This window comes from Balaenoptera ricei, chromosome 20 (genome assembly GCF_028023285.1).
Source record: "Balaenoptera ricei isolate mBalRic1 chromosome 20, mBalRic1.hap2, whole genome shotgun sequence".
Classification (NCBI taxonomy): Eukaryota; Metazoa; Chordata; class Mammalia; order Artiodactyla; family Balaenopteridae; genus Balaenoptera; species Balaenoptera ricei.
The window spans coordinates 546,955-565,337 of NC_082658.1; the positions used below are offsets into that span (position 1 = coordinate 546,955).

Genomic DNA, 18,383 nt, shown 5'->3' on the forward strand with positions numbered 1-18,383 from the left:
GGCCTGGGTCCATGACGTAGGGTGCGGGGGGGAAGACAGAGCTGGAAGGCCCACCTCTCCCAGGGAAGGAGAGCGCCCAGTGATTGGCACTCAAGAGGTGGGGTGACCCCCAGCTCTCAACCAGTCATCCCGCTCGCTGGCTCCGGACTCCTGACAGCCACCCTGGGCTGCAGGAGCTCCTCTGGGCGAGCAGGAAGGGGGCACGGGTCAGGTGGAAACAGCTAAGCACGGGGACAGCCGGGCCGCAGACCAAGGGCAGCGGGGGCAGGGAAGGCTGTCTGGGCAGGCGGTCCGGGCGGGGACTCAGCAGGGGGAGGAAGGCAGCTGGCGGTAGTCGGGGCGCCTGAGCAGGGCGGGGTGGGTGCCGGTCATCTGCAGGGAGACGTCGCTGGAGATGTCGGAGGGGCTGCGGCCTCGCGCCCAGGCGTCCGGGTGCAGGAACTGGCCCGAGTGATCGGAGCAGTTGCTCAGACGCGGGCGGTAGAAGCCGGGGTGAGGCCCGTACACGTCCTCGGCGGTGCACCGCTTCACGAACAGGTGCACGGCCATCACCCCCGCGCTCTGCAGGCAGGGGGAGCTCGTGCTGGGGCCTGGCCTTGGACGCGGCCGCGGGAGCTCGAGCGCGAGGCGGGGACAAGGCGGGCGCGGGGCGGGGCCGGGGAGGGAAGGGCGGGAGAGCGGCGGGTCCAGGGGGAGCGTGGCCTCCTCCCCCTTCCCATCCCGGGGCAGCGCCCCGCCCGCGAGGAGGGGTTTACCTCCGTTAAGAGGAAGGAGATGGCAGCGAAGGCAAACGACCATCCGTACTTGTAGGTGAAGTAGGTCTCCGCATCCTTGGTCCTGTTGAGCATCTCATCGTTGACGCTGGAGATGTACAGCACCAGGCCCACCACCAGCGAGAGGCCTGCAGGGGGGCAGGGGCGCTCGGCAAGGAAGCCGGGGAGCCGCCGGTGGGGCACCGCCTCCCCTCGGGGTTCAGGGAGAAGGCCTCGGCCTTGGGTGACCATGACCCCACTCTGGAGTTCGAGGAGGGCAGGAGCCCTCCTCCTGAAGGCCCTGTTTAGACCATTACCTTCTAGAAAGCGGACGGCTGCAGGTAAGAAAGCTCCTGTCCAGCCACCTCCCGAGCCACGGTGAGCCCGAGGGTTCTCACCGCCCCCCCCACCAGAACCACCTGTTAGATGTGCGTCCCATGAGCCCCATCCCCGGACCTTCTGAGTCACGTGGCCTGGGCTGGCACCTGGCACCGTGTTGTCCTAAGTGCTCCCCAGGCAAGGCTCAGGTGAACTCAGGGTGTGAACCACTGACTTAGCAAGTGGCTTCCGCTGAACTGAGGGATAACGCAGGCTCCGCTGGCAGAGATAGCCAGGGCCTCCAGAGCCTGGACAGATGGTCATGTAACTGTGGCTCTGTGCAGCCCACCTGCCCCTGGGCGCGGCCAGTTACTGAGGTCGTTAGGCAGCAGAGGCAAAGAGAGATCGTCCAGGCTCTGGCAAGCGTTACACCAGGAGGCCAGCGCTGCCCAAACTCCTCCCGCCATTGTGCAAACGACCGACTGAGCATCGGTCAGTCAGTGACTGTAACTGAAACAGGACACAATTAATTACTCTGTTCTGAGCTGCTCAGGTTTAATTCCGTTCACATGATTAAGCTGGGGCACCTTGAAGGACGAATGCTACGGGAAAACAAGCATGATTCAGGCCTTCCTTGGCACTTAACTCACACTGGAATGAAGCTGGCCCAAGGGAACCCTGTCTACTGCTGTCATTAAAACACTTCATGTGGCCAAGCTCACTCTGAGATCTCGGGTCCTGCTGCCTGCCGCTGAAAAACCTCAGGTGCTTTGAAGCTGCTGTGTGGCCTTGACTGCTGTGAAGTTTATAGATAAAGAAAGAGCTTAACCTGGGTCTGTATGTCTTGGACTAGGTGGAAACATCATGGTGCAGAGGGTGGGCTGAGGACACTGCAGGTGCTCAATGAACATTTGTTAGATGGATGGATGGATGGATGGATGGGTGGATGAAGGGATTAATAGATGGAAGAATGGATGGCAGATAGGTGGGTGGATTGAAAAAAAGATGGACAGATGAATGGGAGAAAGGATGGATGGAAGGATGGATGGATGGAAGGATGGATGGATGGAAGGAAGGAGAAAGAAAGAAAAGCTCTTGGGCATCTAGTGTTCTGACCCCCACCTGGCTCCCAAGCTATATTGACAAGACAATGTTGGGAAAAGGAACCTAAACTGGCTTGGAAGTTGGGTGGCAACCAGAATGCCTGGTGCTGACAGCTGTTTATCTTTTCTTTCCATCTGTCCATCCATCCATCCATCCATTATTCAAGCCATCCACCTACCCATCTTCCATCTGTATCCCCTCTCTTATCAACAAATCCAGGGCTCCAGGGCATCTACAATCCATGCCCTGAGAGCCATGCCTTTGGCTCGATGCATTAAGAAAAGGTGCTCATGAAAACGCAAAGGACACCCTGAAGGGGAGAAAGCCGACCTTCATTTACCACCCTTTCTTCCCGGCTCACTCTCCACTCCCCCTGCAGTAATCTCCTCCACGTCTGATTCCCTCCCCCAGTCCCTAGGCCAACAGCTCCGTCTCCACCTTTGGTGTCTCTACTCCCAGGAACCCCAAACCCTGACCCCTAGCAGCCTTCTGGGCACTGCTTCCAGCTGTCGCGTGGGCACCTTAAACTTTGCATTTCCCACTCTACGTTCATGATCTTGACTCCAAATCTGCTGCTTCTCCTGTGACCCCTGGATGAGGGGTGCAGTGCACCGCCCACCCAGGGCCTGCGCAGAGCTCCACGCTAGCCCTTGGCTCCTGCCTTGAAGCCCAGCCCTCGTCCGACTGAGCTTACCTCCCAGGTGTCCATGAGCCTCTCCCTTCTCTCTTCCCCGCTGTCAGCCCCTCCCCATCCCCTCCCTCCTGCACAACTGAAGTAGCCTCCCGCCCGCGCTCCCTGCCCCGTGTCTTGCTTCCTTCCTCCCCTCACTCTCCAGAAGGATTATTCTAAAATCCAAATCTGGTCATGTCCTTCCTCGGCTTAAAATCCTCCCGAGGCTTCTCACAAAGTCCCCAACAAGGCGACCTCAGCTGCCGCCCCCCACCTCTCGCCACATCCTCCTGACGTTCCCGCCACCACGAGTCACGATTGAGCTTAGTCTCCCCTGGCCTTCATCCTCTCTCTTCCCTCCAGGCTCCCTTCCGCCCACCCCAACCTCACACTCTTTACCTAATTCCTACCCACCTTCCATCTCGCCTGCTCCTGGTGGCCGTCCCTGACCAGCTCCCGGTCTGAGTTTCCGCCGCTGCCCTTGGCCCCCATAACAGTCCTTGCTGACGCTGTCAGAGCCCTTGTCAGGCAGGGTCCACATTTCCTGCCCACTTGTTTATGTCCCCTAATACACTGCCCTTTCTGTAGGTAGAGATCCCAGCTCCCAGTGATAAGGCCTGGGAGATACATGAATGGATGAGTCAGCACATGAATAAACAAAAGAAAGAGTGAATGATCGAGTACAGTCTGGGGTCGGTCCAGGAGGACAGATCCACACTGAAGGGGCCTGGGTAGCCCAGGGTAGGGGGTAGGGGGTCTCTGGAGGATAGCTGAGGGATGGGAGATGAAGAGGCCATCATTCCAAAGGCAAATTGTATTTCTTTCATGTAAAAACACAAAGACATAGCCCTCAAGAAAACCAGGAATTCTCATTACCAGTGGGAACTAGAGGAAAGCGGCAGTGATGGTATGGCATGAGGAGGACCCTGGGTTCTCATCCCAGCTCTGCCCAGGGGGAGCTGTCAGGTCACTGCTCCTCCAGAGGTGATGGACGGGCCCGGGTCCTCGGAACCCTCCTCCAGCTCGGACTCAGTTGTGCTTGAGCCACTGATGTGGCGGGTCCTGTGCAGGGGCTGACCCGCAGCTGGGACCAGGGCTTCCCAGAGCAGAGTGGTTTAGGAATCAAATGTCAGAAGTGCAGAGTGCACGAGCGAAAACGGCACCACTTACCGGAGAGGATAAAGAAGATGCCAGAGACAAAGGCCAGGATTGTCCTGTGGGGACGGATGTGTCCAATGTTGCTCAGGATGAAGCCAATGAACATGAAGAAGAGGCTGACCAGGGGGAACGGCGTGGCCGAGCGAATCATTTCTGACCGAGGGGATGGAAGGATGCCGTCAGCCTCCAGCAGCCTCACTCAGTGCTCGCCCTCTCGAGTCAAGTGTTCCTGGCAGAGTCCACCAGCTGGTCCCCAAGCCCCTGCCCTGCACGAGCAGCCCGGGCTCCATCCCCTCCTCGGTGGGGCTTTTGTCCCTTGGCCCTTAGCCTGCAGGGCCTATGCTAACTCAGAACTGTACTGCAGGTTCACATGGGTCTGAACCAGCTCTGGTGAGGCCAAGGCCATAACGTCAGTCTCGCTGGGGGCCGGAGAGCTTGGTTCAGTTCCCTGGGTACTATGGTGTGAACGTCTGTGTCCCCCCCGCCAACAAAATTCACTTGCTAAACCTAATGCCCAAGGTGATGGTATAGGAGGTGGGGCCTTTGGGAGGTGCTTAGGTCACAAGGGTGGGGCCCCCATGAAAGGGATTAGTGCCCTTATGAAAGAGACCCCCTCCAGAGCTCCCTCGCCCCTGCCACCATGTGAGGACACAGTGAGAAGGCAGGAAGAGGGCCCTCACCAGAACGTGACCATGCTGGCGCCTTGATCTTGGACTTCTAATCTCCAGAGCTGAGAGAAATAAATTTCTGTGGCTTCCAAGTTGCCTTGTCTGTGCTATTTTGTTAGAGCATCCCAAACAGAGGAAGTCACTGGGTATGGGTGCCCTCTCACTTGCCAGGGTCACAGCACTGGGAGACTCCAGCAACCTGTCACCACCCCGGATAAATAACTGGCAGAGCGAGCTCTGTGAGCTCGGCCAGCACAAGCATCTGAGTGTCAGGGCATCGGCTCTTGAGAAACAAGCAGTCACCCTGCCTCTTCCCTCTGCCCTGCTCTGCTCTGTCCAGCCCGTGGCCCAGGTTGGAAAGTCGGAGGCACCTACTTAGCACGTTGACCGTGGACTCGGAGGTGAGCTGGGGGCTCACAGGCATCACATCCTCTATGGTGAAGCAGCGTCCCCGCTCCTCACCTACGGAGACAAGAGCCACTTACACTCTGGGTCCTTCTGAACACGGATTTGAAGTTAACATATTCAAATGGTATTCCCAGGTGCTTCTGGGATGTTTGACCCTCTGTGTATTTACACCTGGGCTGGATCCAAACCCTAGGGGGCCCCGTCCCCAGATGGTGGCCCACAGCGGAGGTGGACACCCGTCCTGACATCACATCTTTCCCAGAGAAGCACCGAGAGCTGCATGAAAAGCGATCACCGCAGACTCAAGGTAGAGTCAGATGTCTGGTGGCCGTCTTGTGGCTTTGGGACAGATTCCACCGAGGACGGCGTGTGGCTGGCTTAGGTGCCCCAGTGTGGGTGTCGTGGAGCAGAACCCCCAAAGCCTTGTTGACCACTTTGGCAACCAGACCCTGGTGACTTCAAACTCCGCTTCAGATTTAAGCAGAGCTGCCACACAGACGGATGCCACACAGACGGATGCCACACAGTCTAGGCACTGGGAGGCGAGGTCAGTGTTGGATGCCATTCCCGAAGTAGACTCAACACGTCACCGGGAGGCCAGGCCTCCAGGGTCCTCCCTGCTAAATACGGGTGGGCGCCAACCACCAAAGCCCTACCATGAGGCTGGGAGGACCAAGTGTTCCCTGTGCCCCGTGCACACATGGGTTACAGAGCCCTTCAAGAAAGGCTCCGTGACCCCACCGTGGTGTTTCTGACCAGCCTCGCAGGGCACAGAGAGGCTCTTCTCGTGCAGCCCGGTTCCGGGTCATGATGAAGGGGTAAAGGACAGAGCCCTTGGAGTAGCAACTCCACGGGTTCCAGAGAAGCCCTAGCAAGCGGGCAGGAGGCCCTGACGGGCAGGATCTCAGCGCCACAGCTCCACAGCGCCACAGCGCCACAGCTCCACAGCGCCACAGCTCCACAGCGCCACAGCGCCACAGCGCCACAGCACCACAGCGCCACAGCGCCACAGCTCCACAGCGCCACAGCTCCACAGCTCCACAGCGCCACAGCGCCACAGCTCCACAGCGCCACAGCTCCACAGCGCCACAGCGCCACAGCGCCACAGCTCCACAGCGCCACAGCTCCACAGCGCCACAGCGCCACAGCTCCACAGCACCACAGCTCCACAGCGCCACAGCTCCACAGCGCCACAGCGCCACAGCTCCACAGCGCCACAGCGCCACAGCTCCACAGCGCCACAGCGCCACAGCTCCACAGCGCCACAGCGCCACAGCTCCACAGCTCCACAGCTCCACAGCGCCACAGCGCCACAGCGCCACAGCGCCACAGCACCACAGCACCAAAGCACCACAGCACCAAAGCACCAAAGCACCAAAGCACCAAAGCACCAAAGCACCACCGTGCAGCGTTGCAGAGACCTGCACCTGCGCTTTCTCCCTGCCATTTCACGGACATAGGAACGGAGAAAGTGCTAAGAGTTTCCCACCCTCGTGCTCAGGTCACAAGGGTGGAGCCCTCATGGATGGGATTAGTGCCCTTCTAAAAGACACCCCGCAGAGCTCCCTCTCCCCCTGCCGCCCTATGAGGACACAGGGAGGAGGCGGGAAGAGGGCCCTCACCAGAAGGTGACTGTGCCGGTGCTTCACCTCCCTGCATCTTCCTGCCCTCACTTGTGAGGTGGACGTGATAACAGGGCCTGCCTTGCAGAGTCAAGGGGGAGGCACCGAGACGGAGGACTCAGGGAGCTGAGGCCGCCTCTCTCAGCCGGGGGTGGGTGGTGTGGCGACAGCGGGGCCACGGGCATCTTCCAGGTGGGGAGACCCAGGTCCTGGGGGTGAGAGGACTTGCCCAAGTGGACAGGGAGACTCAGGCCTTGAGTCTGGAGTGGGTCCTGGCCACTGGAGGGAGCGGGCCCAGAGCTCGTGAGCGTCGTCCACGGTGACCAGCCTCCTTCCAGCAGGGGCATTGCTTCCCCAGGGGGGGTGAGGTGGCAGCTGCTCCTCTCTGGGGGCAGGGCTGTCCCCGGCCCTGGGCGCCCTTACCTGCGAGGAAGCAGACCCTCCACAGGCCTGAGTGCAGGGACATCTTGGTCTCGGTGCTCTGGTTCTGGGGCAGGACGACGCCCTCCTCCAGGTACAGCCAGTGGTCCGTGCTGACCGCGACGCCCAGCAGGCCCAGGCCGCACACGGCAAAGACGCTGCTCAGCAGGGTCAGGGCCTTTCTCCTGCAGGCGTCCATCTTCCCGGACAGCCCAGCGGGGCCTGCGGCCGCGATGCCACCAGCAGGGAGTGGACTCTGGCGGCAGGACAGCGGCTGAGCCGGCAGTAGTGGCCACGGCTCCGAGGAGGGGCCCTGGGCGGCAACTGACGTCAACCCAGCCGGGCCGAATGGAGGAATGAAGAGCAGCGGGCCTGCTCCCCGGAAGTCAGGCCGTGGGTGACAGACACGCCACCTCCCTCTCCCCATCAGGAGCGCACAGCTTTCTTGCCAGGCCACTGCGAGGGGCCCCCCTGTCCTCTCTGGGAGTCCCCCCCGCTGGATAACGCCATTCATTCATTCATTCATTCATTCAGCAACCCACTGTACCCAACGTGGAGACAAAAGGATGAATGTGACCCCATCCTTGCCCTTGAAGAGTTCCCTCCTGGAAGACAAAGCGCCCCCACCCCCAAAGCAATGAAAATGCAGCTTGATGGGTCTGTGGGAGAGACCTGCCCAAGGATGTGGGAGCAGGGAGGAGGGATGGAGGCCTGAAGTCTGCCTGGTGGGCTTCTCCGGGTCGAGAAGGGCTCTGAGGCACAAGGACACCTGGCAGGGAGCAGGGGGACCCAGAGGGGACGCGGCAGGGGGCAGAGAGGCTTCCTGGGAAGGTGTCTTCCGCAAGGATTCCAATCAGCTGTAGATCTGGGTCCGCCCCGGTAAAGAAGCCACGCCACAGTCCAAGCTCAACGGGCCTCCTGAGCCCACCTCATCAGAAGCTGTCTGACTCTTGTCTGCCCAGCACATGGTATTGGCTGGAGCTGGCTCTGAACCAGCCAGAGTGAGGCTAAGCGTCTACACGAGGTGAGCCATGAGCACACCTACCACACCTGCCCAGCCAGCTCCAGGCTCGGAGACGGAGCTGGGAATAAGTGAGGGGTAAGATGCCGCCCCAAGGAGCCCACAGCCCGGCTCAGGGCTTCTGAACTCTGCCTGGAACCTAGAGCCACCCAGGGATCATCTAGAAGTCCCGCGTGCCCAGGTGCCACCCTGAGAGATCTTGGGTGCAGCTGGGCTCCTATAGGGGCCGTGGTACCGCTGTGCTCCCTGCAAGGCTAATCGCGGCCCAAGTTGAGAACGACGGCTCTTTGCTACTCAAAGTGTCATCCGTGGACCAGCAGCCTTGGCATCACCTGGGAACTCGTTAGCAATGCAGAGTCTCAGGCCCCTCCAACTTTCTAAATCAGAATCTGCATTTTAACAAGATTCAAGTGAGCTGTGTACCTGCTAAAGTCTGCCAAGCAAACAGGTGACTACAGTCCAACGTAGTAACGGCTGTGGCGGGGAAAGCCCAGGATGTGATGAGAGCCCAGAAGAGGGTCACCCAGTGGGGCTGCTGGAGGTGGGCAGAGCTATTTCTGGAAGAGGGTGGCGTCAGGGGCAACTCAACCGTGTGCGTCTCATCTAAGCCAGTCATGTTTGCCACGTTGCCAGGCTGCCGGCATCTTTCACGGGCCCCTCGCGATGATGCAAAGTCAGACATTTTGAAACAGGAGATTAATGTTCAGTGAAGAGTCAGCTGCCCCCCGAAGCTCAGGGCCCCCGTGGTGGCCTGGGAGGCTTCCCCAGGGCCTGGTGTCACATCTCAGCCGAGGCACTGGGGGATCCTGGCTCAGCTGCCGAAAGGGGACAGAAGCCACACTCAAGCCTGGAGGCTTGATTCCTCTGTGGAGTCTGTGCTTGCTGTAGGAGGGGAGAGGGGGGAAGGGGAGGAAAACGGGTGCTCTTTGCAAGAAGGAGGGACATCCTGGCCCGGATTCCACGGCAGGAACCCCGCTCTGACCCCGGGAGGGTTGACTGATCTGCAGACTGAGCCCTGCGCTGGCTTCCTGGAGGCCTGGGACCACTTGGAGGCAAAGGCTCCCGTCCGCCAGGCTGGAGAGCACAGGGGCTTCCTGCACGCTAGTCCCTCCTGCACTGGCTTTGACGGAGAAGGAAAAAGTGAAACGCAGAGCAGCCAGCCCTCCCCCCGCTCCCCGCAAACCCGGCCGTTCCCCAGGCAGTGGGCTGGGAGGTGGAGCGGGCAGCTCAGCCCCGATTTGGTTACAAGTATCTCCCAAAGCACCTCCCGCGTGTGGGCCCCGTGCTCGCTGCCGCAGCAGAAGCCAAGGAATCAGAGGCCCTGTCGGAGCTCACAAGCCGGAAAAATAGGAAACGACAGCAAAACAACTGCGACACGAGGGTGGGCAGGGTCCTAACTGGTGGAACCCGGGGTCCCGAGGAGGACGTGAGGGGTGGCGGGGCAGGCTGCCTGCAGGCCCCTTGGGAACGCCTGCACGGGTTGGTGGATGTGTTGCGGTCACGAAGATTTTTACAGCAGTTTAGTAAGTGCGTTCACTTACACTTGAGGCTCATGAAACCCCAATATCTGCCAGAGGGGACGGAATTGGAACCCCAAGGATGGTGAGTGGGGGTAAGGGGAGGAGAGAGGAATGAGTGAGGAAACCAGCCCTGTGTGACGCGAAGAGCCTTGGGCTGAGAGGCAGGGGCCTGGGCTTCACGCTCAGCCTGTCTCGGAGTAGCCGCGGAAAGTTGGGAAATTAACCTTCCTGAGGCCCCTTCCTCTCCCAGGGAACATCGAGGGAGAGGATAACGATAAAAGCTGAAGTATATTGAGTATTTATCATTGTTAGGCATTCTGCTGAGCACGTTATTTTAATCTTTACAACCATATTACCATCCCCATTTTATAGGTAAGCAACCTGAGAATCAGAGAGGTTAAGAGACTTGCCCAAGGTCACTCAGCTAGCGAGTGATGTGCCTACATTTGAATTTATCCTGCCTCATTCTCAAGACCTTTCTAAGTTGAGTTCCATGGAGCAAAACTTCCATGGAATATTCTAGCAAAAAACGCTCTGGTGAAGAAAAACTTGGGAGTCACTGCATCTAGGTCTTGAAGAGTCACACTGCACATTCACAGGTTAAAAGCCTGAAAAGTCTGCTTAGCTCCGCTCATCCCACTCTTTTCCAGACTGTTTTGGCCACACAATGGCGTTTTGTTCTGTGAAATCCACTTTGGGGACACTGCTGCCCCCCACGTGAAGAATAACAAGACAGAACTGCTGGGGGATTCAGCGCCACAGCAGGTGTGACAGTGCTTCGAACAAGCTAATGCAGGATGCTGGTGTAAGGTGTTCTTATCAAGCAACAATGGGCAAAGCCCCTGCCTTTGCAGGGCAGATGGATCGAGGCTTTCTAAATACAGCAGCTAGTGACTGCTCGGAGTGTAACAGCCAATTTTAATGCTAAGCTTGGCAGACAGAAAAGATTCAGGTCCTGGAGATTTGGAAAGATGAAAATGGAGAGAAGACTGGATCTGAATCTATAAAAGCAAGAAATGAAAGAAGAGGCCCAAGGTGACCCAAACTGCCAATCTCTACAAGAGCAGAGCTTGAGGCCCGGGGCGAGCTTGGGAAAACAGGAAAGTTCCCTTTTCAGAGTAGGTAACACGTTTACCTACTCTGCACGGAGTGAAAAATAACAATCTCATTCATTGCACAGTTGAACGGATGCTTCTATTGTGAAATCACCTTTATTTACCAATAAATGATCTCACTGACTTGAGAACTGAACAGCCCTTTATCATACAGTTTCTCATTAGGACCTCAGGACAAACCCATCAGTGGTATCGGCCCCATTCCATGGCCGGGGAAGCTGAGGGTTAGACATGCTAAGTAGCCTCCAGGACGTCACAGGCATGTGGCCGACTCGGGATTTAAGCCCAGGTCTCACTCCAAAGTCCCCACTGCAGCAATACTGCCCCCTACTGAAGAAATAAACAGGTTTAAGAAGTGCTGGGGGAGAGGCACATGCAAAGTAGCCACTAGGGAATCTGGAAATGGGTGGCACACAATTTTGGGAGACTGTCTTTGTACACAACCAAGGGCTACGTCAGGGCCGTCTCTTGATCCTATTGGGCTTACTACTGGGAGTCACCTGAGCGTATCTTTTCATGGAGATGCACTAACTCAGCACTTCGGAGTCTGAAAACCACCTTGTAGGGCGGGAAGACTAATATTTCCCTCAAAGCACAGATAAGGAAGTCAAGGTCCAGCGGGGAGAGTTACCTGAGGTCACCAGGCAGTGCCGTGGAGGGGCAAGGCTGTGAGGTGAAGATCTTTATGCGGAAGCACAGCGTTTTCCTCTGTGCTGCATGGGAAATTGTAAAGCAGACGATGAAAACCGCCGGTCCCCACGCTGAAAACAACACCATTACTAACACCTGAGTTCACTGCCTTCCAGCCTTCCTTCCTGTGTAACCGCGCACATGTGTGTTTTTCTACCCAATCTTCGGTTGGTGAGGGCGGGAACAGGAGTCCCCTTGAAGACACTCCGGCCTAGAATGAATTCCCAGCTCCCACCTAATCGGGCCCTGGGCCAAGTCTTTGCTTTCCCACTGTTTCTCCTTCTCCCATGGATCCCATCCGCCCTCTACAACGTTCCTTTGATTTTTCTGCAGGAGGGTAGGGAGACCTTTTTTAATAAGTTGCCACCACAAGGGAAGAAAAAAAAGAAGAAAGTTGGATGTGAAAGCACGTGTTTAACATGAACCCAACTGTGAAAAGAAATTCATAGACTGGGAAGAAATAAACCAAAATGTTGACAGTGGACGTTTCCAAGTAATAAGGTTATGTATATTTGATTTTCTCTCTACTTTTCTGGGCTTGACAAAGCTTCTAAAAGAACATGTATTATTCCTACATCTAGAGAAGAAAACTAGGTTAAAGACCAGACTCGACAATTCTCCAATCACTGCCCTCGTAAAGAATACGCAGGGGCCCTCGAACTCCCAGGCGAGAGATGTTGAGATGCAGGTCGCCCTTCGGAGCCTGGGGCTTAGAAAGCACCGAAGCTTTGAGTCTTTTAAGATGATTACCCGGGGACCATTACCTTTAAGCATTAGCTTGTTAATTATCAGGAATTAACGGTCGCTAACTATCCTCCACGACCAGCAATTAGGGAGAAACGTCTCGTGCAGGTTAAAGCACTAATGGCACATTTCCCTGCCCAAGCCAGTGATAAAAGAACTCGCAGGGCTTCCCTGGTGGCGCAGTGGTTGAGAATCTGCCTGCTAATGCAGGGAACACGGGTTCCAGCCCTGGTCTGGGAAGATCCCACATGCCGCGGAGCAACTGGGCCCGTGAGCCACAACTACTGAGCCTGCGCTCTAGAGCCCACGAGCCACAACTCCTGAGCCCACACACCACAACTACCGAAGCCCACGCACCTAGAGCCCATGCTCCGTAACAAGAGAAACCACCGCAATGAGAAGCCCACACACCGCAACGAAGAGCAGCCCTCGCTTGCCGCAACTGGAGAGAGCCCGCGCGCAGCAACGAAGACCCAACGCAGCCAAACATAAATAAAAGAAAAGAAAAGTGACCCCAATTCTTTGGCGCTCCTTCCACTGAGAGATGGGGTCTACTCACGTCTCCTCCTCTGAGTCTAGGCAGGTTTGAGACTACTTCCACCAACACATATGCTATGTGTCTTCTGGGTCATAAAACGAGATGCAGTTGCCACTTAGTTCTCCTGGGAGCTCACTGAGGGGAAAGCCAGCCCCCACGTAAGTCGGACACCCCAGAGAACCCCCTGCTTTAGAGCAGGGTTTCTCAACCCCGGCCCTGTGGATATTTGGGTTGGACAATTCTTTGCTGCAGGGAGGCCTTTCAGCAGCTTCCCTGCCTCCGTCCACCAGATGCCAGTAGCACCGCAGCTGTCATCAACCACGTCCCCGGGAGGACAACTGTCCCTGGTTGAGAGAGCTGCTTTGGAGGCCATGCCCAGGTGGTTGGCTGATAGCCCAGCTGGGCTCCTAGCTGACAGCCAGCATCGGCTGCCAGCCACGCGACTGAGCCATCCATCCTGGACGTCCAGCCAGGTGAGCCTTGGGATGCCTGCGTCCCCAGACAACACCTGACGGCGTCTGCATGAGAAGCTCCAAGCAGGACCTGCCCAACTTCCTGACCCAAGTTATCATGAACGAAATAAGGTAGTTGTTGTTTTATACCATTATGTTTGAGGTGATCTGACAGGCAGCAGAAGTTATCAAAACAACTTCATTACTGATTTATTAGCGTCTTCTCACTGCTTAAGTACGACATGAATCCCAGGTGTGACTGACCAGAATGTGACTTAGCAATGGGGCCCGAGCATCACAGCTGAATCCCCGGGATCTTTAGCCGTGTCAGGGAGCGAACGGCACGTGGCTTTGCGACCAGGCGGCTCTGAGTTGGATGCTGGTTCTCCCTTGTCCCGTCCTGGGCACGTCACACGGTCACACTGAACCTCAGTCTCCTCATCTGTAACGCAGGGGTAGCTTTGTAAGCGCTACTTGCGAGGATTTATGAACGTGCAATCGAATAAGGCTGGACCCCCTCATGCTACCTGAGTACAGTCAGAAAGTGACACCGGTTGACACCCAAGGAGCGGCGAACAACAGGGCGGATTTAATAGGGTAAATCTGTCCCTGAAAAGGGGCGAAATGGTTCAGACTTTCTCATCTCCACCCAGCTCTCCAACCTCCCTCTCATCATGGCGTTTGGTCCCTGCAGAATTTTCCTCACTCCACCCCCCACCTCCCGCCAAATTTCAGCCCCTCTGTCTCCTTTCTTATCTCCATATCAACTAAGGCTTTGGGATTGGAGAGGTTTTAGGTTTCTCTCATTTGGAGAGCAACACCGTTCTGCATAGTGATGTAAAGGGTGTCTTGGCGGTAGGCACAGTGCCATCTCTGTAGACACAGATAATAAATATAATATCATCAAATGTGTACCAAGTGCTTATTAAGTGTCGCACACAACAGAGGCTCAGCATCAGAAGGGAGCGTGGCACCTGAAGCCTGGAGACCCCTAGGTGTCATTATGTCCCAATGTGGGAGACCCGCCCCCCCACCGACCCTTCAGTTAGAGACACTGCCCTCCGCCACGCGGTGAGGGAGCTGCTGGCCGGAGCTGACGAGGGACCTGTTTTCCATGCTGGCCCCACTGAGCTCTCTCTGCCGCACTGCTGATGCCCTCTGGAGCACGTGAGCAGCGCCAGGCAAAGATTCATGGTCCTTTGACAAAGCAAGGCCCAAGGAGTCTTGCATTTCAAGCTCTGTCTGCCCCAAGACTAAGCTCACAGCCACAGCAAACCCGTCTGCCAGGAGTCCAGGCTACACAGCTGAGGGTGCAGACCTGGGTCCAAACCTCCTGGAGGGAAGGTCGGTGTGTAATCAAACTCCTCTCACCCTCGGTTTGGCAGGAGGTTACCGACAGACAGTTTCCATAGGGGGCCCAGGGGCGTCATGACCACCCACCAAAGGTCACTGCTCTTGCAGAAAAAGAAGCTCAGCTGGAGAGACTGTGGCCAACACTTTATTGCGGGTCCAGCAAAATGCTCTCTACAGGATCCACAGTGTTTCCCCAACGGCGTGGCCGCAGACACCAAGTCAAGCGGGAACACACCTAACGACGGAGCGCTAATCAGGCAGTTATAATGGTATCTGTATCTTTGATATTATGTTCTTTGCAGAATTCTTCTATGCAAATTAGAATTTTTCCATGCATTACAAATGTGACCATACTGCACACACCATAGTATAGCCTGATTTTATTTTACTTAAAAGTCGTCAGTATTTCCTACATTATTTTTAGTAGCTACAGAATATATATCCTCTGACTTGGATGTACCAAAACTGATTTAACCACTTCCCTACTGTAGAACAGCTAGGTTGTTTCCAAAATTTTCCCTGTTGTAAACAATGACAGATAAACATCCTTAGAGCTAAGTATCTGCGGACATCTGCAAGTATTTTCTCCGAATCAATTCCTACAAGTGGAATTTCTGGGTTTAAGGATATGGAATATTTTAGCATTCTGAGAAGTATTGTCAAGATTTGTTTGAAAGATTTCAAAGGCATTTTACCCCTGCTACCTAAGGTACAACGTAGGTTTGCCTGTATGGACACAGAGAACTCCAAACTGTTCCAGGTCGAAAGAGTCCCTCCCCATCTCTGCTGAGAATAAAGGAAGCTTTGGAACCTGGGCTCTGCTCAGCCCTGAGGGCTATGCTTGCTGCATCAACAGGGTTTTCAAGACAAAGGCTTCTATACTATGAATGATGCTCCAGGAAATGCAGGACCTCCTAAGTAAAGCAAAACATCTTACATCAGTGTCTTGAGACTTTTTGAGGTGACCCATCGTCATCACCTGTGAAAGACTATAGACACACGCATGCCCAGATCAAGATCAGCTGAAAAACCCGTTAGGGAAAACGCAAGTGTTGAGATAAATGGCCGAACACAAAAATGACCTATAAAAAATCAACAGCTATAATACAGTGGCCAGTTGGAAAATATAATGCTCAGGGGGAAAAAAATCTATGTAGCAACAAAACAGCAAACTCTTGGGGAATAAACTTAACAAATTATGTGCTAGTGCTATATAAAGAAAACCTTAAAACTACTGATGAACATAAAACAAGACTGATAAATAAAATAATACATCCTGTTTTTTGGATAGGAAGACAATGCCATAAAAATGTCAACTCTCCCTAAATTAACTGATGAATTCAATGCAATGAGTTCTCCCTAGAAGATGATTCTGGGGTCAGTTTACAGGAAGCAACATTTGAGGAGAGCGAGGAAAATTCCTTTAAAAATAAAGATGGATAAGTGGGAACTACCAAATATTTATGCATGTTACAGAGTGACAATGATTAAAACAGTTTGATGCAGATGAAAAAAATAAGCCAGTCCATGGAATTGAAAAGGGAGGGTGGACTTCTATTTCTGGCTACAATGCACAAGCTTGTGTGATTCCAACCCTCCTACTGAAAATAATTAGAACAGCTGAATAAAATGTAAAGTATCGGTTTGAAGACATTGCAGAGAAATCAAGGAAACCAAGGTTTCAGGGGTCAAGACCTGAAGACAAAGGAAGTGCATGGATATAAGCTTGACATTTTGTACAACTTTTCCATCTATATTCCAAAACTGTAAGCAGAGCCGCCGTAAGACCTGGAGTAATTAGGTGATGGAGAGCTGGATTCACGACTCCTAAGGAGCTCACCGCGCTGATGGTGAAACCGTTCTGTGAGCAGAAGATCGGGAGAGATTTGTGAAGAGGAATGTGAGAAGGAACTACTGAACGCCCCTAGTTGTCAAACACACCTTGTCCCACAGAAGGCGGGAAACCCCTCCCCTAAACCTCCAGTTTGGTGAGCGAGGGTCCAGTGCACGCTGGGAGCCCAGTGGCCTGGAGTGTGACTCTGGCCCGGAAAGTCTAAAAGAAGAGAGATGTTGGCTTCTTGCTCGGGTGATGGAGAGTTGGCGGCTCTTTGCCAACCTGAACTGCCCAAGTTTGCGGGGCTGGGATGTAGGAACCTGCCAGTGACCGGGGGCGGGCCGGAGGGTGCTGGCACGGAGGGACGCAGGTCCTTCAGGATGGCTGCCGGGGTGGGTGGGGGGTGAAGGAGGCTCGGCGGAGAGAAGCTGGGGGAGAACCGTCGGATCCCCATGAGTGTGAGGAAGGAACCACGGAAGAGCGCAAAACCCACCCGAAGGGAGCTACAAGTTAGAAGGCGTTAGGGGCGGAGGGGTCTATGAAGAGCCCAAGGAAAGGGCCATGGGAGAAAGACCCAGCCTTGAAGACCCCCGAGCCCAGAAAGCCCGGGCCATCTCACGACCACCCCGGCCAAGCAGGGGCGCGTCTACCTCTCCCACCTCCCCCTCCTGCTCCCTCTCTCCAAAGCTGCAGCCTGAGGCGGGAGGGCAGCGGCGGGGACCAGCCGCACCCTTTGGAGGCGCCGCCGGGCTTCCCGCCACAGCAGAGCTGAGCTAGCGGTGGGCAGCTGCTGCCATTTTGCATCACGTCGGAGGGCTGGGCTGTCGTTTGGGACTGGACAGTCCAGTCACTGCCGGGGAGCTTGGTGTCACTGAGAGACCCGAAGAGCCACGGAGGCTGCCCAAGGGCCCGTCTCAGGCCAAGGGAAGGACCAGCCCCACTGACGCAGCACGGAGGGGACGGACGGCAGCTGCACGATCACATGCCGCAGGTATATGCGTTCAGGGGGCTTGAGGTTAAAAACCAGGAACTCCCATTTTCGGGCAATGCTTTGAGGAGGAAAGAATAAGGGATAAATGCCCCATTCTGCCCACTCCTTGAGAGCCTGTTTCTCCGTCCTGAGCCAGCACCTGCCGTGGCGGAGATGAGAACAAGATAAGGCCCTCCGTGTGCGGGGACTTTGCAGGCTGAGGTCCGGCCTTCCAAGCAGCGGGAAGAGAAGAGGACCTGGCTGGGTGGTCCAGAGGGAGCGTCGAGCCTGCGCTGGCGCGGGGACCAGCAGAGGTGGGGGCTTGGGGGCCGCTGTCCTCCTTGAAGGCCCTGCTCTGGGTCAGGGCGTCTCCGGCCCCCGTGGCTCTTCCCCTTGGCCCATCCGCTGGATCCCACCCCCAACCCCGGGGCCTGGGGCGGGACCAGGGCTCCATTTCCTCTCTTCGTTTTTCCTAGCCACCCCCTCTCCCGCGGCTCCATGAATCAAACGATTTGAGATTCAACTCCCGGCTGGAGAGACACCCACTTTGGCGAGCTCTCTGAGGGTTTCATTAGATGATTCACCACGGAGTTCCCCGAGTGGTTCCCTCATCCGGAGAATGGGATCGCAGCAACGCTCCCTCGTGGGCTGGCTCTGGGGACTAGGGAGCTGACATAGGTAAAGACTGGAGGTGCTGGATAAGGGAGCTGGGCCCGGCTTAGGGGCTGGCAGATGACGGGGACCATCATTTCTATCTCACGTGCCTGCCTGACGAACGCGTGCCGGGCACGAACAGGCGTGCGAAGCTCAGAGACCGTAAGCGTCAGAGCAGGACAAACGGCGACCACGACGGTCAGGACAGCTGCCGTCCACTGCGCACCCACACCTCCTCCGACACCTTCCTCGCCAAGTCGCGCTATTAGTCTCAGGCTGCAGCCGCGGTGATCGCCCAGCTCCTGAGTGACAGAGGCGAGATTCAAACCTAGGTGTGTCCAAGCGCAGACCCCGCTTCTCCCCCGTCAGCGA

At 55.9% G+C, this 18,383-nt stretch overlaps 1 protein-coding gene across 1 annotated transcript in view; it reads right to left on the reverse strand.

Moving 5' to 3' along the window:
* Nucleotides 1–236: 236 nt before the first annotated feature.
* The window catches only part of CACNG5 (calcium voltage-gated channel auxiliary subunit gamma 5), a 41,123-nt gene continuing 22,976 nt past the window's right edge, over nucleotides 237–18,383 (reverse strand). Inside the window, exons 2-6 of the mRNA XM_059907678.1 lie at nucleotides 7,124–7,376; nucleotides 5,046–5,132; nucleotides 4,015–4,155; nucleotides 756–901; nucleotides 237–561 (exon numbers count right to left, since the gene is read on the reverse strand). Of these exons, the coding sequence (XP_059763661.1) occupies nucleotides 304–561; nucleotides 756–901; nucleotides 4,015–4,155; nucleotides 5,046–5,132; nucleotides 7,124–7,319 (828 nt within the window). The 5' untranslated portion in view covers nucleotides 7,320–7,376 and the 3' untranslated portion in view covers nucleotides 237–303. The remainder of the gene's footprint in view (nucleotides 562–755; nucleotides 902–4,014; nucleotides 4,156–5,045; nucleotides 5,133–7,123; nucleotides 7,377–18,383) is intronic.